The sequence below is a fragment of the Otolemur garnettii genome, unplaced genomic scaffold (assembly GCF_000181295.1).
Source record: "Otolemur garnettii isolate 467f Iridium unplaced genomic scaffold, OtoGar3 scaffold00113, whole genome shotgun sequence".
NCBI classification, from domain to species: Eukaryota; Metazoa; Chordata; class Mammalia; order Primates; family Galagidae; genus Otolemur; species Otolemur garnettii.
In genome coordinates, this window is record NW_003852508.1 from 5493407 (window position 1) to 5517299 (window position 23893).

General features: G+C 44.2%; 1 protein-coding gene across 2 annotated transcripts in view; it reads left to right on the forward strand.

Moving 5' to 3' along the window:
- Positions 1–23893, forward strand: part of LOC100941173 (extracellular sulfatase Sulf-1) — a 178219-nt gene that overhangs the window by 139059 nt on the left and 15267 nt on the right. For both annotated transcript variants that reach the window (XM_003797255.2, XM_003797256.2), the window contains exons 13-21: positions 5453–5669; positions 8121–8355; positions 10254–10350; positions 10792–10886; positions 11478–11543; positions 13634–13806; positions 20317–20459; positions 20552–20675; positions 22539–22572. In XM_003797255.2, the coding sequence (XP_003797303.1) occupies positions 5453–5669; positions 8121–8355; positions 10254–10350; positions 10792–10886; positions 11478–11543; positions 13634–13806; positions 20317–20459; positions 20552–20675; positions 22539–22572 (1184 nt within the window). The remainder of the gene's footprint in view (positions 1–5452; positions 5670–8120; positions 8356–10253; positions 10351–10791; positions 10887–11477; positions 11544–13633; positions 13807–20316; positions 20460–20551; positions 20676–22538; positions 22573–23893) is intronic.

Sequence of the window (23893 nt, forward strand, 5' to 3'; positions counted from 1 at the left end):
GGGCCCGGGCTGGGGATTCGAACCCGCCACCTTAGGTGTATGTGGCTGGCGCCTTAGCCGCTTGAGCCACAGGTGCTGAGCCGAATAAATAAATTTCTAAACAGAGCTCAAGCCCAGTATCTGGTATGAAGTAAGAGAGTTCAGTAGCTGATGACAGTGGTAAAGATGAGGAAGAATAGGATTGTTCGGAAGACATTTGAGATATTTCTCATTAGATTTGATTCCACCAAACTAGCTGCGCGCACATATGCTCGTACTTCACGTACAGCAGATACAGTCAAGCAAAATACCAACACATAATCGCCAAACAGAATGATTCGCTGCTGAGTTAACTTCGAGAACCATAGGACTGTGACCCATAGGACTCCTTGTCCTTTATTCCAAGCTCAGTGTTGTTGGAAAGGCTAAAAGGAAATGGTAACAACTTAAGAAATTATGGTAATAACTTTAGCACCTTGCCCACAGTAGATGTGCAGAAACATTTGTGGAACAAATGTCTGCTGAGTTATTGGCACAGACTGTTAAATCAGAGGCAGGAGGAAGGCTGAGATGGTGTCAGCCCAGAAAGCAGGAAAGGAATTCACAGGAGGAGCAAGTGGTCAGGGAAAATGGAGACGACTGGATTTGGCAATTACCTGATTCACCTGATAAACTTCAAGAGCACAGATAAAAGCAGGACCGTCTGACAGCGTATGTCTGCGAGGGCACTTGTTGAACAAAGCTCACCTCTGAGGCCGACTCTCCGGCCCATGAGCAGGGGCCTCACCTGAGCACAGCCTTTCATCTGATTCCCAAACCTACTACAATGCAAAATCGTCTCTTATGATTTTGATCATTTAAACAGCTTGCTGCATAAGTTTCAGAGCAATTCTTTAAAAAATTCTCCTTCGTTGCCTCTTTTATAAAATCTCAAAGTAAGATCACTCTTCTAGTTGCAACTATTTCGAGGTTTTATTGCACAGTCATAAAAATTGTCCTGATACTGAGCTCTGAAATGACTGTGGCAATGTGCGGTAATTGCATTTCATTAAAATTCCTGGTATGCTTACCACTGAGAAGACTTTCAAAGCCTCTAGCTAACTACTTTATTAATAGGGTCTATGACTTTTCAAGCATCCGTGGTAGAAAATATAACTGACATTTTTGCTAGTGGCTCTTGATTTATCCAAGTATGTGTGCAGATATATGTATATACACGCATGGATATATATGTACGTATATTTGATTGTGTGTGGTAAACCATCAGTACCAAGGACAGTGCCAGTCATCCAGTGGGGTTAAATCCTGATCTTCAGGAAGGATGGTCAGTATCCCATAGTCAATCAACAAGGAATTTGGCTAATGGGAAAATTCAGCTAGGGCCCTAAATTGGCTAAGTCACTAAGACATCTGCCTACGTCTTTGTCTTCTTCAGGAATCTACTTGTACCCTCAGCTCTTCTACGCCAAAAACAAACAAAACAAGCAGAATTTTTTAATGCCCTGTGATTCTAAAACTACAGAAGGTTTTCACTATAATCATGTGCTTTAAAAAGTAGTATTTATTCTAAAGATGATATAATTTGGAACTGCAAAAAGACCAGGCCATTATTTTTCAAGAATAAAAGGAGCCACATTTTTCTGTCTTGTAAAAAATAGAGCACTTAGGCTTCCATTCTACTGGCCAATTCTTTTGCTACTAGAAGCATTAAATACTCCATTCTCAGTTTTTAAATGCTAGAGGTAAAGATTACCCAGGTAGACGGATAAGTCTGAAGGTATTTGAATTTAAGGCAGGTATAGATGTAGGCACACTCAGGTGCCACTAATTCCCAAACTTCTTGGAGCTATGAAAAGGTATTTTTGATCACACTTTCCACCAGCAAGAATTCCACATAGCGTATTGCCAGTGACTATTCACTGTCCCATCTGGGATGCCACTTGGGGGGGGCCCAGGACTGGCCAGGTCTCCAGCCCTGGCTTCTCTATGGTCCAGACATTGACCACTGTGCTCTGGCAGACGCCCTGCGGGCAGGAGAAGCGAAAGAGTCAGAGTAAGCAGGTCCATGAAAGAATGCGCACTCCCCCACTGCCTTCTCCTGCAGCTTCTTATAGACGTAATCCTGTGGCTACTTGCACCACAGGTGTAGAGACTGCCAATCACTGATGTTCTCTTCTCGCGAGCTCTTGGGTTAGGTGAGCTGAATCCCTCCCCACACCCTCATCACCTACGTGTTGTATTACTGAGATGTTAGTGGTGTTTCTTATCATCACAGAGCGGAGCATTCAGACCTTCCCCTTTCCTGAAAGCTAAATGGTCTGCTATAGCATATGATTATATCCTATGGAATTGTCGATTAATTTCTGAGAACATTTTAAAGAATTTAATGGCACTCCTTAAGTTAATTGAACATATCGGTGAGTGCCACAAACCTAGACCAGAAAATCACTGGTCTCCACATTAAATGGCAGAACCACGAAACAGGCCACATACAGTTTTCAGCTGAATTTAAGTTCCGTCACTCGTCAGTTAACCGTAGAGAGAGAGCAGGGATACTGGTCACCCCCAGCAAAACACATAGTTCTGCAAGTGTAGACGTGCTGGGCAGATTCGCCTGGCCCGCTGGAGTCATTTTCTGACCTGGTTCTATTAGTACATTTCTAGGTACAACTTCCTTTGCACACAAAATTCCTACAAATATGTACATTGATCTGAAAGGCCCATGCCTCTGAGTTACTTAGACCTAAATGTCCCCCGTCTGCCTTCCACCGGGGATCCAGCTGCAAAGAGGTCCAATGAGCAGTTGCTGTTGTCAGGTGGTGGCTCTTGACCTTGACTGCACATCGGAATCATCCTGAGATCTAAAAGTCCCAGTGTCCAGCCGAGTTTGAGAACCACTCATCCGACCTAACTCCCCATGCCTAATAGAGCTGACCTCACATTTTGGTTAAACCGTCCCTCACTGAGTGCCTAGACCATTCTTGGTGGTGTTCCTTTTTCGTGGCTTGTACGGTTTGCCCTCCGTATCTGTGGGTTCTATATTCCAACCATGGATTGAAAATAGTTGGGGGAAAGGAAAAAAGATCGTTGCATCTGTACTGAACATGAACAATTTTCTTATCATCATTTCTTAAACAATGCAGCATAATACTATTTACATAACATTTGCATACTTTTTTTTTGCAGTTTTTGGGGGGGGCTGGATTTGAACCCACCACCTCCCATATGAGGCAGGCGCCTTACTACTTTGAGCCACAGGTGCCACCCGCATTTGCATACTTTTGCAGTGCAGCTATTGCATTGGCCATAGTTTAGAAATGTATCCATTTAAAGAATAGTATCAATTAGATATTATAAGTATTAAGTTTGAAGTATACGGGAGGATGCATGCAGGTCGCATGCAAGTACTGCACCATTTTATACCAGAAATTTGAGCATCTGCAGATTTGGGTATCTGTGGGCATCCTAGAACGAATCCCCTGTGGATTCTGAGGGCTGACTATAGTTAGTTGCCTTGTCTCTTGAGACCCTGCTTCTCTGGAGAAAGATGGTAAACATTCAAGACGTTCTAGCCAAACCACAAAAGAAGGTTGTAACCTGATAGGGCTTGAAATAACCAAATTCAGCAGCACCGAGAATGTCAGGGGCTAAAGTAAAATCAAAGAATGACCGCTACGTGTCTGGGATTTGAGAACTGTATCTAGTGGAAGCCCCAAAGCAGCTCTTTTTCACCATACACTGAGGACATACAACTTCCTTAAGAGCAAACAAGGCATGGCCTGCAACCTGATTCATGATGGGTGGTAGGATGCTGTTTTGTACTTGAGTCTCATTTGTCTGCTGACAGAGCCATCTGGAACGCATGGCCAGGGTTTACCTTGCATTAAAACACTCTGCAATCACGATGCCGCGGAAAGTATGATATTGGTACAACCAAGGGATGTCAGATCATGTCACAAGGTTTATGAAAGAACATCTTTTTGGAGACTTTACATCTTTTGTGTTTCCCTGAATGGAGCAGAAACATTCTTTTTAGTAAAGTATCTCAAGAATGGAAAAAAGTATCCAATTTACTTAATACTGTGAACCAATATATAAACAACACACACCCACATAAGAGAGAAACACAAGTGTAGTCTAGCAAGGAAGAGGCGGGAGGGTCATTGGCGGGATCTCACCAAAGGTGCACAGTGTCAGGGTGTTCAGCACGCCCCTGGGTGAAGGGCTCAACTACAACTTGAACTTCACCTTAGAAAGAAAACAATTTCACCTAAACATTTTCACCCTCATACTAATCATAAATTCTTTAAAAAAAGAAAGAATATCTTTTATTCAATGATTATTTATTTATTTTAATATATTTGAAAATATGTAAGGGGCACAGCAAACATACTTTACATTGCAGCTATTGCATTGGCCATAGTTTAGAAATGTATCCATTTACACAATAGTATCAATAAATAATAATACATGATACTCTTATAAGGAAGGAAAAAGAAAACAAGAGTTTGATAATACTGTATTTTTGCTTGTGGTAACAACCATGGTCATCTTAAAATTAAGGCCAATATTCTTCCTGCTTCCTAAATTAGTATTTTTTTTAGGGAAGAGAAGGAGGAAAAGAAAATGTGAAAGAGGTTATTAGGTGTTTAAGTAAGATGTGGAAGAGTCCATGAAATGACCCCCAGGGTGAAGAGCTATTCTTTTAGCCAGGCTGACACCCACTGAGGACGCCTAGCCCCAAAGCAGTGTGGTATCTCTTCAGGAGGTTTGACAGAAGGCTCAAGCCAGAAGAGCTGCTGCAGCCCCCCACGTGTGTCCGGCTGGAAGGTGAACTCCATCTCCCTTAGGAGCAGGCCCACGCTCTGCTGAGTGTGCAGAGTTTGCAGAAAACTAAGAAAAGACACAAAAGAAAACTTGACGTGCTTACTAATGTCTGGGGTGTCTGGGGGTTGGCTCACCCCGTAATGGGCTTGGATTAAACTCACCTCGCCTTCCTCACGTGCCACTCCTCTCTGGCTCACATTAGAAATTCAGGAACTGAGAACAAAGCAGCCAAGTTTGTTTTTCCAGAGCAAGAGGGGTCTGGTGAAAACAGCCCTGACAGCTGTGCCCTGTGTCTTGGTGAACTAAGGGCTTTCCTAAGTTTCGTTCAAGACTGTTTAGTCTGCACGCTGAGGATTCAGGGATCAGTTTCTGGCTGTAGTGTCATTGAGGTAGTGTGATTTCCAATGGTTCCGTTGTCATCTGTATTTACATCCAGTGAAAGAAATAACCGCGAGAACGGAGAGTGGAGTTATTGGAGAGTCACTTTAAACCTCACCTTTCCTCATTCTCTCTCTAACACTATTTCTTGCTAGTGCTTCTTTAAAAAAAGGAGAGAGAGAGAGAGAAACGAAACCTAGGGCCACGGTCCTTCCTAAGTAACACCTGGGTCAGAAGCAGTAAACTGCTTTCCCGTTGACTCTTGCAGAAGTGGCAGTGCATTGAGGACACATCTGGCAAGCTTCGAATTCACAAATGTAAGGGACCCAGTGACCTGCTCACAGTCCGCCAGAGCGCACGGGACCTCTACTCCCGCGGCTTCCAGGGCAAGGACAGAGAGTGCGACTGCAGGGAGTCTGCTTATCGTGCCAGCAGAAGCCAGAGGAAGAGTCAAAGGCAGTTCCTGAGAAACCAGGGCACTCCAAGTAAGCCGCACTTTCAGGACCATCTGAATGGCCCGCCCAGGCCTCTGGGATCCTATGTTAGACAAAAGGGTTGTTCCTGCAGTTAGACATTAGCCATGCGCAGTTTTCCAGCTAAGAGCAAATCGCTGTTCTGTTTAAAGTAAGAAAGCTAAGATTAATTTGAAATTGTGCTTTGCAAACGTTTTCACTTACGCATTGAATGAAAATATAGTTGGTAAAAGCACCAGCTGCAAAACATATGCACACACAAAAGGGCTTACGAAGTGGTTATTCGTAAGGGCACAGGGAAGGTTCAGGTCAATTTTATTTCACTTTAATGCTAACATCCTGATTTTTCTTTTTTTAAAAAAAAAAGATAAAGGTCCAGGGTTTAGTATGTCTACCTTTGATTAAAGTCAAAAGCATAAACATGTTTTAAGGCATATATTTTAATTTCTGTTTTAGGACAGTCTGTATATTGCTTTTTAATTCAGGTCGTTGAATCATGCTGACTGGCAGGGTCAAACTAGTTGAATTCAACATGACAAGTGCTGCCTTGCATTTTCTTTATAAAACTCTATCAGATCGCTGCCACAAGAAACCTGATTATATACTTGTGAAAACCTGCATCCTGACACCTTCCATGAACACGTGAGAGTCTGGTGCCATCTAGTGGAAGAACATGGAAAGTGACTCAGAATTAAATGCTGTGTCTAAGATATAGAAACTAAATCAATCGCTAGAACCCCAAAAACCCTTAGAGCAGACAACCCTTTGGACTCCAAAATAGGAGCTTTCAGTTTATGAACCTCTAATTTTTTTCCAAAATTGTAAATATATTCTCTGTGTCTATGCACATTTTTCTCAATGTCAATAATCTTCATCCAATTCTTAAAGGAGTTCATAAGTCAAAAGCCTAAGAAGCATTGATTTTGGAGACTATGTCTCTTTCCTATGAAGAAATCCCAGGTTTAATAATTCACACAGGACATCATATGGAAGATGGACGAGGGTCAAGGAGCCCCGACAGACTCCTTTTTCAGAAGCTGATCACCAACATTCCGTTAAAAGTAGAAGTACCTTCTTCTCTTCCTGCAAGTTCGACATCGTTTCCCAAGCACTGGCCGTAAGGCACATGGATTTTTCACTGCTAGGCACAAACAGAAGTCTAGGGCCACTTTTACAAACTGGGGGGAATCCTGTGTATTTGAGAATAGGAATTGATCTTCCTTCTTTCTGCAAGGATGGAATTCGTGAGCACGCTCAGTGAACCCTCCCCATCTCACCGCCGGAGGTTGCTCCCTCCTTGGAAACTGCAGGACCCTCCAGGGAACTGTCTAAGGGGCCTGATGATCCTGATTCCACAGCACTGTGCCCCCTTTCTTCCTGTTTTACCAGCGGGCTGGAGAGATGAGGCCACATGACTAAGCCTCTACGGAGCCTCAGAGCATCTGACAGCTGGAGGCCCGTGGTGCCCAGGGAAGTTCTCAGCTAACACACATGTGCTCTTGAGATTCCATAGTCACCAGAAAACACATTCCCCCTGCCCCACCTCCCACCCTCCACCTGCCAGGCATGAAGAGTCAATGTGCTTTATGCTCAGTGCCTGGGAACTGATGTCTAACTTCCTGGAAGAGAAGAGGGTATTCCTGCTTGTAAACTAACACTGGGGATCAACTTCTGATAAAGGAGCATGTCAGGGTTCCCTATCCCTTTCCATTTTCATTTTCATACCCTTGTGTAAATTATTAAGCCTAGGATTTCTTCTTAGGAAACAAATAATATCCTCTAGTATTTATTCAAATAGAAGAGCATTCACCTTTTTTAAAAAAGCAACCCAATGGCATGGTAAGACTGTAAGAGATTATAGTCCTAGCTCCTTAACTTTACAAAATGTACATGACATTTAAAACTTCACTTTTCTCATCCATAATCTAAAGACCATAACCTCAAATGCAGGAGCCTGTTTTGACAATTCAATAACTTTTTTTAATGTAAAAGTTGTTATATTATCTGTCTTTTAAGACTGTGGATTAGAGATACGTAAATGGTATATAACACATAGCAAAGCCCAAGAAAGGGTAGTAGTTAATTATTAATACCATAATTGGGAATATGATTTTATCCAAATAAACTTCCATAGCAGTTCACATCAAAAACCCAATGTAGAAATTCACATCTTCTCAAAAGACTCTCACAAGTCTTAGAGCTCACCTGGACATAGCCCCCCATACACTGGAGGCTCACGGGAACCTGCCGACTGTCACTCTACCCCGCAGTGGTACAGCCAGCAGAGGAGCCCACCACTCCCACCATGAATTCCAGCAGGCGTTCAGGGCACCACGTGCCCCTTAGTAACCCAGCCTGCACCTCTCGTCCCTCTCCAAGACCCTCACTGTGACGAGTGGTCATTTTCTTCCCTCCTAAACTACATTAGGTCATCCATGATCACGTATTTTCTCTTGTTTCCAGAGTACAAGCCCCGATTTGTCCATACCCGGCAGACACGTTCCTTGTCTGTGGAATTCGAAGGAGAAATCTATGACATAAATCTGGAAGAGGAAGAGTTGCAAGTGTTGCAACCAAGAAGCATCACCAAGCGTCATGATGAAGGCCGCAGGGGACCAGGCCATGGCCACAGGGACGGGATGCTGACCGACAGCAGCAACGCCGTGGGCCCACCCACGACTGTCCGAGTGACACACAAGTAGGAAGGCTTCAGGCGTTCACAGGGTTGGGTTTAGAGACCTCCTCCATATTATCACCATGTTGCATTTTGCAAAAAAGCAGTGTCACTGGGCAATGCGGTGCCTGAGGGCTGGCCTGCATAGCATCTGCAGGGAGCAACAAGGAGGCCAAGGGGGTTAAGGGAGCAACAAGAAGGCCGAGCAATCTAGACTCCCATGTGTGCTTGGGTTGAATTTCATATTAAGACTGATCAGCTGGGAATCCAGCTGGAGTAATTCTGCCACATCTTGACTAGGCAGGCATGGAGTTGGTGCCCTAAGCAGTTGCCTTTGTAGGCATCTAGGGAAAAGAAGGAGACAATTTCAGATGCCAGAAGAGGCTCTTCTATGCTGCTCGCCCCCCCACCCCCAGTGCTTAATAGCAGTTGTACAGTCACAGCCTCAGAAAGGAAACACAGCCCAAGGGAAGACACTGAGTCCCAGAGAGGTTTCCAGAAAGACGGCATAGGTTAGGAGTGACTGTACGTGCAGAAGCATCTAACCTACCCACACTGCAGAGAGCAGAGAGGGCCTTGGAGGTCATGGAGTCGGGGGAAGAGGGTGACTCCACAGGGCTTCAGTGGGCTCTCCTGGTTCTTTGGTTCCTTCCAAAATCTACTTACTTTCTTGATAGAGAAATATTTCCTTTCTGAATTCATTAGCAAGATCTTGGCTTTCTCCTTAATTTCATTGCTTTGGAGAGATGGGCCACCATGAGCTCTGCCAGGAGTTTTATCTCTGGGACTGGTTTCCTGATGCTTGTTGCTACAGTTACACACTAAGAGATTAGACCAGAATTTGTTTTTCTTACATTGACCCTCTATCCTACCTACTCTCTAACCCTGGGGCTGTTGCTTTGCTTTAAAACTTAATGGCAAGTTCTTTTAAACAAAACAAGTGGAATGAATTCTCCCCTTCAGACTGTATTCTTCACACAAGCCATTTGCATTATGACTGTGACAAGTTCCCCTTTTTCTATGTGTATTTGCTGGGGGGTTCCAAAACTTGAGTTTTTCTGATAGTATCTGTTTATATGAGTATGAATATTCAGAGTTGCCTTGAAAGATGATCTTAGTAATGACCTAAATCACAGAGATGTGATACCATCCTTTGGCTACATTGGACTTCAGGACACATTCCCACATGCATTCATCTTGGATCAGCTCCACACTTACTGCCTGTATCCACATTAAGAGTTTAGAGGATAATAGCCAGACACATGAGTGGCTCACGCCTGTAATCCTAGCACTCTGGGAAGCTGAGGCAGGAGGATTGCTTGAGCTCAGAGTTCCAGATCAGCCTGAGCAAGAGTGAGACCCCTATCTCTACTAAAAATAAAAAATCAGCCAGGTATTGTGGCAGGTGCCTATAGTCCCAGCTCCTTTGGAGGCTGAGGAAAGAGGTTCATTTGAATCCAGGAGTCTGAAGTTGCTGTGAGTTAAGCTGATGCCATGGCACTCTAGCTTAGGTAACAAAGTGAAACTCTTGTTTCCAAAAAAAAAAAAAAGAGAGAGAGACAGAAAGATGGAGTTTAGAGGATAAAAAGTTCTTTTTACAGGCCAGGCATGCTGGTGCAGCTGTAATCTTCACACTGTCGGAGGCCAAAGTGGGATGATCACTTGAGGCCAGGAGTTTGAGGTCACAATAAGATGACACCACTGCACTTTAGCCTGAGCAAGAGAGAAGAACCTGTCTCAAGAAGTTCACTTTGCTATGAATGTTTTCTAATATTAGAATATAGGGCAGTGCTGGTGGCTCAAAGGAGTAGGGCACTGGCCCCATATGCTGGAGGTGGCAGGTTCAAACCCAGTCCCGGCCAAAAACTGAAAAAAATAAAAACAGAATACAGACCTAGGTCCTCTGTGTTTTGTTTTTGCAGGTGCTTTATTCTTCCCAATGACACGATCCATTGTGAGAGAGAACTGTATCAATCAGCCAAAGCCTGGAAGGACCACAAGGCATACATCGATAAAGAGGTTAGTCACATCTGTGTCACTGCCGGCTGTCGGCTATGCTCCAAATTCAAACTCGGCCACCAACCTGCTGCAGCTGGCGGGGACATACTGTGTGTATATGCACCTTCTTTTTTATAATTACATGAAAAATAGAAAAACGACCAAGGTATTTATCTTTCTTCAGTGATTTAGTGATAGTCCCACTGAAAATAAAATAGATTGAGAACAGAGTGGGGACGGAATTGATGGCTTTTGGAGATCTCTGAGAGAAAATGATTCGGTGAGAAAGAATGTCGATCTATTATGTGGGTTGGAATAGAGAGGCAGACAGATTCTGTGCCCAGGTTGTTCATTGGAGCATCTCCAATGAACGTGGAATACAACAAACAAGCTGGAAAGAAAGGTACTTGGTAAAGAAATTCCTGACCTTCAAAGGTAACTGTTCCAATGCATGTTCTCTAGATCGAAGCTCTGCAAGATAAAATTAAGAACTTAAGAGAAGTCAGAGGGCACCTGAAGAGAAGGAAGCCTGAGGAATGTGGCTGTGGCAAGCAGAGGTGAGCGCCCCTGCCCCCCACCCAGCTGCCCAAATTCAGTGTTACGCTGGAGGGTGGGGCTAAGCTTGCTTCTCTCCTTTACCAAGAGAAAGCGTAGTGGCTCACACTTGTAATCCTAGCACTCTGAAAGGCCAAGGTAGGGGAGGGTTGCCTGGGCGCAGGCATTCAGACCATCCTGAGCCTAAGAGCAAGACCCCATTTTGCTAAAAACAGCTGGGTGTCATGGTGGCACCTATAGTTCCAGCCACTCGGGAGGCTGAAGTTAAGGGAATCACTTGAGACCAAGAGTTTGAGGTGCTGTGAGCTATAATGCCATAGCATTCTACCAAGGGTGACAAAGTGAGATTCTGTTTTTAAAAGGAAAGAAAGAAAGCTTAATCTGAGTGCAGCAGCATATAGAATGATGGCCTACGCTGTTTAAGTCAAACTAAATATGCCATAAAGTTAAGCTGAAGGTTAAAAGTCCCGCAGCACTCAAAGAGTTGCATGAAGAAACTGCCTTTATTCTGTTTTGCTTTTGTTTTGTAAAATGAACTGTCTGATCGAAAGCAAGGTTACAAGCACTTGGCTTTTCATCTTCTTGCCTTACAGCTATTACAATAAAGAGAAAGGTGTAAAAAAGCAAGAGAAATTAAAGAGCCATCTTCACCCATTCAAGTAAGAAACTCCCTGTTTTCCCTGTTTTCTGGGAGTCAGGGACTGTCCACTGGGCCCTTCTGAGAGGCTGGGGGAGCCTGTGTTCCTACCGGTGCAGCCTTGGAAGTCGACCCGCCTGGAAGGGCACAGAGCTCAAGAAGCTGAAGACATTCTTCTTAGTGAAGTGTTTCAAGAATGGAAAAAAGGATCCAGCGTGCTCTACACTAATATGAAACCAATATATAAACAACTACACACCCACAAGAAAGAAAAACACAAGTGCGGTCTAGCAACAGGGGCGGGGGATGGAGGACGGGGAAGGAGGGAGGGTGATTGGCGGTGATACTGGAATTTCGTCTTCAGTAGGTTCTTGGTCTCCGTGATTTGAAAAATAAATCCAGGGATCACAGATCAGTGGTAAGATAGGATTTATTTACAGAAAAGAATACAAAAACACCAAAGCTCCAGGCAGGGAGAGAAAACCCAAGTCAGGAGAGAAAAGCTCTATCTCTCTGTCTCCCGCCCCCTCTTTGTCCAGGGGTATATATAGGCGCACGGGTTCCTTGTATATGAGGCCGGGAAATGAATGGACACAGTCGTTTCCCCTGGGGCAAGGTGAAGGAATGTATTAATGAATGGACACAGTCCTTTCAGGGACTGAGGCCTAGGAAACTTACATGAAATCGACCTGGGCACAGGAAATGGGGGTCCCTATTCAGTCATAGTGCAAGGGGAAGGAGACACCAAGGCCCCCATGTCTCCCCAGCAGTTGTCCGGCTCCTTTAGCCATTGGAGACTCCAGTGGGGGTGGGAGGTCCCCCCTTGCCTAACCTTCAGCCCGCTGGTTCCTCTGCCAGCTGCTGCAGCACCAACACCACCAGGGCAGAGGCAGCAGGTCCTGCAGCTCAGCTCGGCTGGAGCACCACCTGTCCTTATCAGCGGGATCTCACCTAATGTGCTCCAATGGGAGGGTGCCCAGCCCTCCTGGGTGAAGGGCTCAGCTACAACTCAAACTTTACCTTAGAAATGAAAACAATGTAACCTAAACATTTGGACCCTCATATTAATCTGAATTTTGAAAATTTAAAAAAGAAGAAGTTGAAAAGGAGGTCCACCCTTCATCAAGGGCTGATGCTCTTGGACTCCTTTGACGGGAGCCATGCTGAGTCTCGCTCTAATTCCGTATGTGCACAGGGCCCTGTGAGCGGTTGGTACTTCACCCGCTGTTTTCTGCGGAAAGTGATTCCGAGTCCTGGACTCTCTTGGTTAGGCTGATGTGCTCTTTCGAGCAGCTGGTAATAAATAGTGTTGAGTTCTGAAAAAATATGTATGTTGAGTTCATACATATTTTTTAAACAACAGCAAAATTTGCATGTGAAAGAGATTTAGTATTTGAACCTCACCAAAGTTTAAAAGCCTTTATAAAGGAAGAAAAGCACAATAATAAAACAGAAAAAAATTTTTAAATCAGCTTTTCCAATTTTGTTAAGGAATTTTTGGAACCTTCTAATCCACGCCTTCTAGTCCAGTGTTTTTCAGTGTTTTTTATCTCACAGAACGCTTGATCCTATAGTTAAACTTCCACTGCACACTTAAAATATGTTGATCAAATAAAAGTAAAAAAAAGGATACACTTACTGTGCTTTGAACTTCTTTTGAAAATAACTTAACTAATGATCTCTAAAAACTGGGGAGGCACACCTAAGATCCTCTCCAGGCACACCAGTTGAAAACCACTGCTCCGGTCAACAAACCGATGAGTCAACAGCTGATAAGTCCCGAGCCCCCAAACATTTCAGCTCCGTAGCCAAAGAGCCTGGCTCGCCACCTGCACTCATCAGCACTCACGTTTGTTTCCATCAGTGTTTTCGTGTCCATGAGGAGGAAAGCGTCGATCCCCTTAAGGTTCCGGGAGCGTTGTCACTGATTGAGTTAGCCTTCGCTAATTCTGCTTATATGTTTGGGGGTCTCTGTGCAAAATAAAGATCGTCTATCCTCTGTATCTATTACTGCGTATCCAAATATTTGTGCAAGATTCAGAGCAACACGCCTATTGTTAATTGAGAAAATACCTTCTGATCACCAAAAAAAAATCCCTTCTCCTGGAACAGGGAGGCCGCTCAGGAAGTGGACAGCAAGCTGCAGCTTTTCAAGGAGAACCGCAGGAGGAAGAAGGAGCGGAGGGAGAAGAAGCGGCAGCGGAAGGGGGAGGAGTGCAGCCTGCCGGGCCTCACCTGCTTCACCCACGACAACAACCACTGGCAGACCGCGCCCTTCTGGAACCGTAAGTCGCTGCTTTTCGGCTCGGCGCCTGTGGCTCAAGTGGCTAAGGCACCAGCCACATACACCTGGGGTGGCGGGTTCGAATCCAGCCCGGCCACCAAACAACAATGACGGCTGCAACCCAAAAATAGCCGGGCGTTGTGGCGGGCGCCTGTGGTCCCAGCTACTTGGGAGGCGGAGGCAGGACACTCGCTTGAGCCCAGGAGTTGGAGGTTGCTGTGAGCTGTGATGCCATAGTCCACCCAGGGGGACAGCTTGAGGCTCTGTCTCAAAAAAAAAAAGTTGCTGCTTTTCAAGGCCACTTCCTGGCACTGTGCAGAGACAGCAACTCCTAACTTAGACTGGGAAGTCAGTGGCTTTTCTAAAACCAGGAATCTGGGAAGATTCAAGAGGAAAGCGTCGTATCATTCCGGGGTGGTGACTGGAATCATTTTGTCAAACATTTCTTATTTCTTTAGAAGTAATTTTGGGCTCGGCACCCTGTGGCTCAAGCAGTTAAGGCACCAGCCACATACACCTAAGCTGGGGGATTCGAATCCAGCCTGGGCCCACCAAACAACAATGATAGCTGCAACCAAAAAATAGCCAGGTATTGTGGCCTGCGCCTGTGGTCCCAGCTACTTGGGAGGTAGAGACAGGAGACTCTCTTGAGCCCAGGAGTTGGAGGTTGCTGTGAACTGTGATGCCACAGTCCACCCAGGGGGACAGCTTGAGGCTCTGTCTCAAAAAAAAAAAAGTAATTTTGGTATTTTGTTTGAAAATGCCCAGCTTCTCCCTGGGTCTTTCCTCCTGAGGTCATGATTTCACTTAGTACCCAGCTCCTAGTAGAGGTTCTATCCAGTAGGACCACTCGGCAACTAAATAAGTAAATGCATGAACAATAAATGATGGACAGTTTGGCCCATTAAGATTGGTTCATTTGTTTGTTCTATTTGGCGCCCACGCTACAAGCATAATGAAAGGAAGGAAAAGAAAGGTAAAGTCCGTTAAACTCCGGGCCCACACCCTGCTTACTGTCGGGCCAGCGCTGCTGGAAAATGGGGGCTCCACAGAATTATTTGGTTTTACCTTGAGTTGCCAAGAATACAGAATAATAACAACTGTGCACTTTTAAAATTGGTGCTTATGTTTTAAGCCGTACACAGTATTCGCTGAGACTGTAAAGAAACAATATCCTAAATTTTTGTGGTTCATCATCTGATGAAGGCTTACCAGCTGTAGTGTAGATGAGGCCCGGAATCTTATAATTTTGAGGATCCCTGGAGACCACCCACGCAGTGTTTCTCAAACTGCAATTTGGAGACTACAAGGAACCTGCAGGCTTTTCCTGGGGGGATCTAGGGCAGATTCAGCAGAATTTTTATCTTTCCATTTGCTACTTCTTCACTTCAGGATTCATGTTTGCATTTATGTTTACAACCACGTCCAGGCCAAGTGAACGCCTAGTGTTCACTTACCTTCCTAAAGGAGAGAAGGCAAAAAAAGAAAAGAAGTGAAATAAACAAAGTGATTACAAGTTGTGTGGCTTGGCACCTGTAGTTCAACGGCTAGGGCACTGGCCACATACACCGGGGCTGGTGGGTTCAAACCCGGCGCAAGCCAGTTAAAACAACAGTGACAACTACAACAAAAAAAATAGCTGTGCCTTGTGGCAGGCACCTGTAGTCCCAGCTACTTGGGCGGCACCTGTGGCTCAAAGGAATAGGGCACTGGCCCCATATGCTGGAGGTGGTGGGTTCAGACCCAGCCCCAGCCCCAAAAAAGGTGAAATTTAAGCTGAAACCTGGAGGGTTAAGAGAAGCAACCGTGGGAAGGGAGAGCAGAGGGGACAGCATGAGCAAAGGCGGTGAGGAGGTAATGAATCTGGTGTATGTGAGGCTAGCCCCTCGAAAGCTGAAGCGTTAAGAACGTGATGATATTATAGTTGCTCACGCCAGGAGTCCTTCAGACCTCTGTCGGCTTCTCCTGCCTGAGTTGAGGCCGTCCTGCCCAAGCCACCACCACCACCAAACTACCAGGCTCCTCATCTGCTCTCATCAATCCACTCTGCTCAGAAGAAATACAGTTATCTTTTAATCACACCCTGCTTTTCCCAGGCCCCAAAGCAAAATCTTTAACGTATCTGACAAAAGCCTGCATGCTACAGTCTGGCCCTGTTCTGGAACCATTTCCTCCCATTTTTGCCTACCTTAGGCCACTCAGCTTCTTCTGTTCCTCGAGCTCCCCAAGCTCCCCCTACCACAGGGCCTTTGCCCATGTTGCTCCCTCTACCTACAAGGCCTGTGCCCACCCACAGCCCTGTGTGTGCCTACCCAACACCACTCCCTCTTCAGATCTCAGCTGTACTATCACTTGTCACAGACACCTGCCCTGTGCTCAGACTGGCCGTCCCTTCTTACTCTGTCAGCAAGCTCTACTTCTCCCCCATGGGACACCACCTTTGTTGTGGCTCAATTTTTGAATCTCCACCACTCCCACTAGACTATAAATTTCTCAAGACAAGAGGCCATGTTTCTGTGACACTGTATACCATGGTATAAAGGAAATGCTTAGTCAATATTAGGTGAATAGATTTAAGAAAAAACAAACAAGCAGACCACCTTGTCCAAGATCAAGTTGACTCATGTCAATTTAACTGAACTTTGCGTGGCGGCCACTGAGGGTCTCCCTGTATTGCTGATGTGAGGCATGTGCTTGCCGTCACTTGACTCCTACAGGAGCAAAGTGGGGACTTAATCTCATTTAATACTAAATTTGATTCATTTTAGTATACAAGTATTCAAGTATTCTTGGTGCTCAGTATACTAAGTACTAATATTTTAAGGCATTGGCTATTGGAATTTTTTTTCATAAGCCACATTAGTGTTGTTTTTCAAAACACATTTTATAACAGGACCCCATATGTATATACACACATATACAAATATATGTGTGTGTGTGTATCTGTGTGCCTATATGTAATATATACTAAAATAAAAATTTCAAAAAGTAATAGTTGTGGCTCAGTGCCTGTGGCTCAAGTGGCTAAGGCGCCAGCCACATACACCTAAGGCGGCAGGTTCGAATCCAGCCCAGACCCGCCAAACAACAATGACGGCTGCAACCAAAAAATAGCCGGGCGTTGTGGCGGGCGCCTGTGGTCCCAGCTACTTGGGAGGCAGAGGCAGGAGACTCGCTGGAGCCCAGGAGTTGGAGGTTGCTGTGAGCTGTGATGCCACAGCACTCTACCCAGGGGGACAGCTTGAGGCTCTGTCTCAAAAAAATAAAAAAATAAAAAAAGTAAGACTTGTGTACTATACCTTGGTAGATTTTTCCTAATCTCTTTCACATTTTAATGTTATTCCTATGTTCCTCATATTTGTAATGTCGACTTAAACCCTGGCAGTACTAGATACTCAATAACATGAAAAATAGAAAAGAAAACTCAAATACACTCAAGCACAAGATCCTTTAATGTGGTAGTCTCTGAACATTTTGGAGTATGAACCTGTATCAGTTTTTTAAATGAACACGTAGTCTATATTTAATCATTTACACGTGTACTACTACACCAGTATACTGTGTGCATTCTGAAAATACACAAAATAGAAATTACAAAATATTAGATAAAGGTAAAGAGAAGTTTTTTAAATAGTTTTTATTTTTTGGAGGTCCCAAACATTTTTTTTTCTCGCTTTTTATATATGCTTTAAAAGAAGAAAATTTCAATGCAGTGATTGGACGGATCACTTCTATGGTTTATCTTACAAGGGTACAAGCGAATCTTTCTAAAAGTAGAATATAAACGTCTTAACACAATAACTAAGAAAATGACATAAAGGCCATGTTAATCAGTTTGATGAAAATATTTCAAATTGTATATGAAAATACCACACTGTACCCCATGACTTTATTAATGTACAGTGCTATCATTTAATTAAAAAATCATTAAAAAAAAGAAATATTTGCTGAAAAAAATGAAATGAAATGAAATAAAATACTAAAAAAAAAAAAAAGGAAATTTCAATGCAGTGAGCCAAAGTTTAGTTTAAGTTTCATGTGTGATCTTAGAACTGCCTTGCCCTGAAACTTAACTCAGAAGCATGGGGTGATTCTGAGCCAATCAGGACACTCACTTTTTTAATACCAACATTAACTAAGCAATCATTTTTACTGAAATTCCACTTTTCAACTGGTATCCTCCCTGAGATTTATCAGTTATTTTTATAAAACAATCAGAAGGTATCATATTTGTATATTTTATGAGACAAGTTCAAAATATATTTAAATTGTTAATTTGGAAGATTTCTACGCAGATTAGAAAATTCTGGTTCTGGCTCGGCACCTGTAGCTCAACTGGCTAGGGTGCCAGCCACATACACTGGAGCTCACGGGTTCAAATCCAGCCCAGGCCTGCCAAACAACAGTGACAACTACAACCAAAATACAGCTGGGCGTTGTGGCGGGTGCCTGTAGTCCCAGCTACTTGGGAGGCTGAGTCAAGAGAATCACTTAAGCCCAAGAGTTTGAAGTTGCTGTGAGCTGTGACACCACAGCACTCTACCAAAGGCAACAGCTTGAAACTCTGTCTCAAAAAAAAAAATGGAAATTCTGGTTCCATGGTTTTTAATGTATGTGGATGTGAGCTAAGTGTTAACTTAGCAACACAAATTATATAATACATAGCATTTAGAGTACTTTAAATGAAATATAATGATAAAAACATTTTCAATCATCCATTTTTTAAATGTTTTCTCTTGAAAGCTCATTTCTGAGGGGAGTAAGGAGTGGATAGAAACGGGGGTTTTAGGGCAGTGAAATTACTCTGTCTAAGGCAATAGTGGTGGGTATGTGTCATATATTGCCCAATCCCATAGTATGTATGACACCAAGTGAACCTGAATGTCAGCTATGGACTTTGAGTGACAATGACGTGTCATTGTAGGTTCATTGATTATAACAAATGTGCCACTCTGGTGGGGGATGTTGATAGTGGGGGAGGCTGTACATCTGTGGGGACAGGTGTTACACGAGAATACTCTGTATTTTCCACTCCACTTTGCTGTGAACTAAAAATGCTCTAAAAAATAAAGCCTATTTATTTTTGGCCGGGGTCAGACCCTCAGTTTTTGGCCAGGGTCAGGTTTGAACCCACCACCTTTGGTATATGGGGCCGGCACCCTACTCCTTTGAGCCATAGGCGCTGCCCTTAAAATTATTATTTAGGAAGTCATTTCCCAGTCATTGTTTAAAACATCTCTTTAGCTTAAGGAGACATATTTAGTGTGTATAACACTGCATAGGGCAGGAGAGTCTAGTGGGTAAGAGCAAACAGACCCCAGTGCTGAATTATCAGCTGTGCAACCTTGAATAAATTACTTAACTTCTCTGTGCCTTGGATTTCCCATCTGTAAAGGGAGGATGATAATAATCTTTATCTCAAGAGGTTGCTTTGAAGATTAGATGAGTTAATTCAATATACAAGGTACATAGTGCACACAGAATGCTCATGAAGTGTACGTATCCTAATTGTTTTAAAAAGTATTTTGTAGACAGTGTGTATGTAAAATTCAATTCAGGAAAGATCAGCAAATGTGGAACCTTTGCCTTTTTGTAAGTAGAAGAGTAGGTGACTCGTTTTTCAGTTTTACATCCCTTCTGGTAATGCATGCTTTCTCCGTGTTAACCAGAGAATTCTGCGTGATGCAAGAGATGGCCATGGTCACAGCCCAGCTCAGCTGAAGTGTGGTAGAGATCATCCCAAATCCACCAGGGTGGGCTTAAGCCTTCTCCGGACCCCACCACATTGCAGAATCCCATCTTTCCGTGTCCCATTTGTGACACATGCCATCTGTCAGACAGAACAGTGAAGGCACCAGTTCCATCCATCTCCTTATTAAATAACCATTTTTCCGTTTTAAAAAAGATAGAAATAACCATAAACAGAAATTCTGAAGTTTTTCTTCTCATATTCCAATCACCCCACTGGAAAGCACTGCCTCTCAGAGGTAAGGGGAGGTTAACTAATGTGCCGGAAACTTCACCTCTACCTTTAGCCTAGAAGAGAAACAGTCGTCTTCTTTTCCATTTTCTCTTTTTTTTTTCAGACAGAGTCTCACTTTATCACCCTCAGTAGAGTGCCATGGCGTCACAGCATCCTCCAACTCCTGGGCTTAGGCGATTCTCTTGCCTCAGCCTCCCAAGTAGCTGGGACCACAGGCACCTGTGACAACACCCGGCTATTTTTGTTGCAGTTTGGCCGGGGCCGGGTTCGAACCCACCACCCTCCGTATATGGGGCCGGCGCCCTACCCACTGAGCCACAGGCACCACCTTTTTTTTCCATCTTCACCTAGTTTCCCTGCAAATGTGTATAGAGACAGGGACAAAAAAGTATCCTGTCCTTAACATCAAACCATAGTATTTACAAGAAAATGTGGACGTTAAAGCATCAAGATAAAGAAACGTTGGAATGGGTGGGGCTGCCTGAGGTCTTCACTGATTTTGCTTTGTTTTTCGTTTTCCCCCAACAGTGGGATCTTTCTGTGCTTGCACGAGTTCGAACAATAACACCTACTGGTGTTTGCGTACAGTTAATGAGACGCATAATTTTCTTTTCTGTGAGTTCGCTACTGGCTTTTTGGAGTATTTTGATATGAATACAGATCCTTATCAGGTAAGATGACACACGTCCCTTTTACGAAGGCCATTGAAAATATGGTAACTGGAACATGAGCTTAAACGTGTTTTCCTTCTCGCTTCACTCAGCTCACAAACACAGTGCACACGGTGGAGCGGGGCATTTTGAATCAGCTGCACGTCCAGCTGATGGAGCTCCGAAGTTGTCAAGGGTATAAGCAGTGCAACCCGAGACCTAAGAACCTTGAAGTTGGTAAGGACAAAACTATTATCTTTTCTGTATTACCTAAAAAAAATTCTTTGTGTTGCCAAGTTTTTTGCCTTGGAAACATTTATATACAGGGAACGTGTAGTTTGGGATACTTGCAGGGGAGACTTTCCAGGCAATTCCAAACATAATTTGATCTCTAAGTTTAGCTCTGGGTGCACTAATGAAAAACTTGATCCGCCAAAACATTTGGTGAGCATTTCCTTCCAATCTCTCCCACAGATCTATTCTAGTAGTGAACCTCGACTCCTGATAGAAGCATCTTTTAAAAGAAGAGATGAAAGCTTTGGGGATTCATTTGTTATTGCTGTCAACAGTCAGAAGATATATTTTAAGTAAACCAGGATATCCTCCTGGTTTTTTTTTTAAGGGAACTTAGATAGAAACACACAATGCTCTATTTCTGCTTGTCCCAAGTGGGAGCTCCCCCACTTGGATTCCTGCCCATAGCACAGTGAATCAGATTTCTCTTGCCAGCATTTCCCATCTGAAACGAGAGAGATTTGAGCAGTTCATTAACTTGGGATGTAAAAGTCTAAGAGGGTCTGTGTGGAATCAGCCAGATGTTCCTTCCGTGGTCTACAGTATTAAGCTAACTTATTCTTTCTTTGGTTCATGGGGATGCAGTTCTTTTCAATGTCACCCCCAGCTCTTTTCCTAGTTTAATGAGAATACTCATTTTCTCCTCGTAATTTCTATAGAAATTTAAATACCAGCTATCCAGGCAAGGAAGGACATAGAACTAAAGCCGGCGAAGGAATAGGCCTAGGCACAGCCTGCCAAACCCTAAAGGGTGAAGAGCCGGACTCACAGGTGTGCAGGAGCCTGAGCTCTTTGTTACATAGCTGAGTTTTCTCAGTGTCTGTGACAGCCTGTGTCTCGGGTGCAGAGCTAGCATCACCAGCAGTAAAAGTGGGCAGCTGTCAGACTCGTGTGACTTGAAGGGGGACGAGATCCCCCATCCCAAAATAATCCACATCAATGCCTATCACCTCCACCATTGTAGGTTCATAAAGGCTTTTGAGCTCTGGGAGTCCCATAGGACAATACAAATCCTGGGAGAGAGGTCACATCTCAGCTTTCAATCAACACTGGGCAGAATGAGCACTTAGGGGGATTAGTTGCCAGTCAAGAGAGGAATGCATTTGCAAAATAGGTCTTTTGGTCACTGACCCCACTCCACTTCTATTTTTCAAATATCCTGCTTATCTGTTGATCTTTTCCTCAAATCTTACCCCCAAAATGAAAGGAATAAAGAAAGAAATAGCCCACAAAGACCTGGAATCTAAACCAACCATTAGCAGCACGAGAAATATTACACCCAGATACTTCTCCCCTAAAGAACTAGCACTCTGACTGGTGATGACATAGTGAAATCCCAGAGTCTCTTAGTGTTAACATGACGCCCCAGGTGGGGCAGTCATGCTGTTACCCCTCAAATCCTCCTCTCCACCTTCGAGGCTGTTCATCAAGGAGATTATTATTGGCCCGTTTTTCCAAGTATTTTGTCTAAAAATAACTGAAATTTAACTTTCCCTGAGAATTACACGGACCTCTGGAAGTGCGTTCCTCACTGGTTGTGAGTGAGCTCCCCCACGTTTCTCACCCGACCTTTGTTTTTCATATGGACTCTTATACATGTTTTATTGGAAACTTTTTCATTTGTAGCTTTCAATCTTCGTTTTGAGCCTGTCTGATAGAAAATCTCTGTTGGACTTCAGCACTGTCTATATTTAACACGATGTGTTTCTTTCTAGGATTTAGATATTGTGCGTGGAAAACTAGATAGTGAATGGTTTTGTGAGTTCCAAAGCTAACAGAAATTACTCTTGTATTTTCCTATATCAGGAAATAAAGATGGCGGAAGCTATGACCTACACAGGTATTCACCCTTTTTTATTCTCCTCGGCAGCTTCTTTCCCAATAATTGCATGACCCGGTCATTCTGACTAATTTCTGTTTCTTACCATGTTGCACAGAGCACATCTTGGGGTGCATGCTTGTTCTAACAGCATTCTCCACCATATTTTGTCGTTGGTCACAGACCTGTCATTTTGCTTTTAAGTCAGCTCACGATCCCATCAAGATGTCTCAGAGCATCTGCTCCCCCCCCCCCACGCTTGTTTGCTTGTTGACTGATGCTCCTAAGCATGGAACCATGTGAAGGGGGAGAGCCCTGGAAGAGAGTGGGCGATTTCTGTTCTTTGAGGCGCTTACACACTGATTGGGGTGAGGAGGCTTGGCAGAATCTGAGTAGGGATTTTTATAAAATATAACATCAGAGACACAAGAGGACCAATGAGAATTTCAAGAGCATTCTGAAGCCAAAGTTGCAGGAAATAGATGTCCTTGAATGTCCCTGTGGATATGGTCATTAATTAACTTTGGTGATGAACAGCAGTGGCCGGACATAAGATGCGGCAGACTCTACAGAGTGGTGGTGGATAAAGAGGGGCTGGGGACAGGCTATCTGCAGAGTCGAGGTACTCAGAAGGGTCTCAGCGTGGCACCGAGATCACAGTGCCTGGTACACGAACACTCCCTCAGCCCCGTCCTCTTATCCTTTCAACCCCATCTGTCCCGCCTACCTCCCCATGCTCTGGAGGGGGGACCCAGACACCTGGTAGCTGTGTCACTTGGTCACCTGGCAGCACCAGCTATTGCTAATTTTTCACTCCAAGCGCAGACCTTGTGAGTCTATCAGAAACACACTGTGTGCAGCAGTGAGGACGGTCCTCACCACCTCTGCTGAGGGAAAACTCAGGCACGGATGTGTTAACAGGACCCTAGTTAATGAATCCATGTGGGAGAAGTCCATCCCTCAAAGAAGCATCAAATGACACCATTGGTGCCAGCCATAGTCCTCCCTTCTCAGAGACAAGAACGCATCCACCGCCATTCCCGCCAGCCTCAGAGCTGTGGTCGGTCGCACAGTCCTCCTTCTAGATGACAGTTTAGAAGATAGAAACAAACCTGGGATGCTGGGCCTGTGAAGATATTTGATAGCCGTTCACATATCTCTTCTTCTTTCTCTCTTCCCTCCTGTTTTTCTTCTTTTTGATCCTCATCCTGCCTCCACCAGTCCCAGCACACATGAAACAGAGCAGAAGAACCCACTCTTAAGCCAGCGTCCCCTGGGGTCTGGGCTGATGAGGTGACATCCTTATACCAAGACGCTCTGCCCGCTTCCCGTGGTCCACATT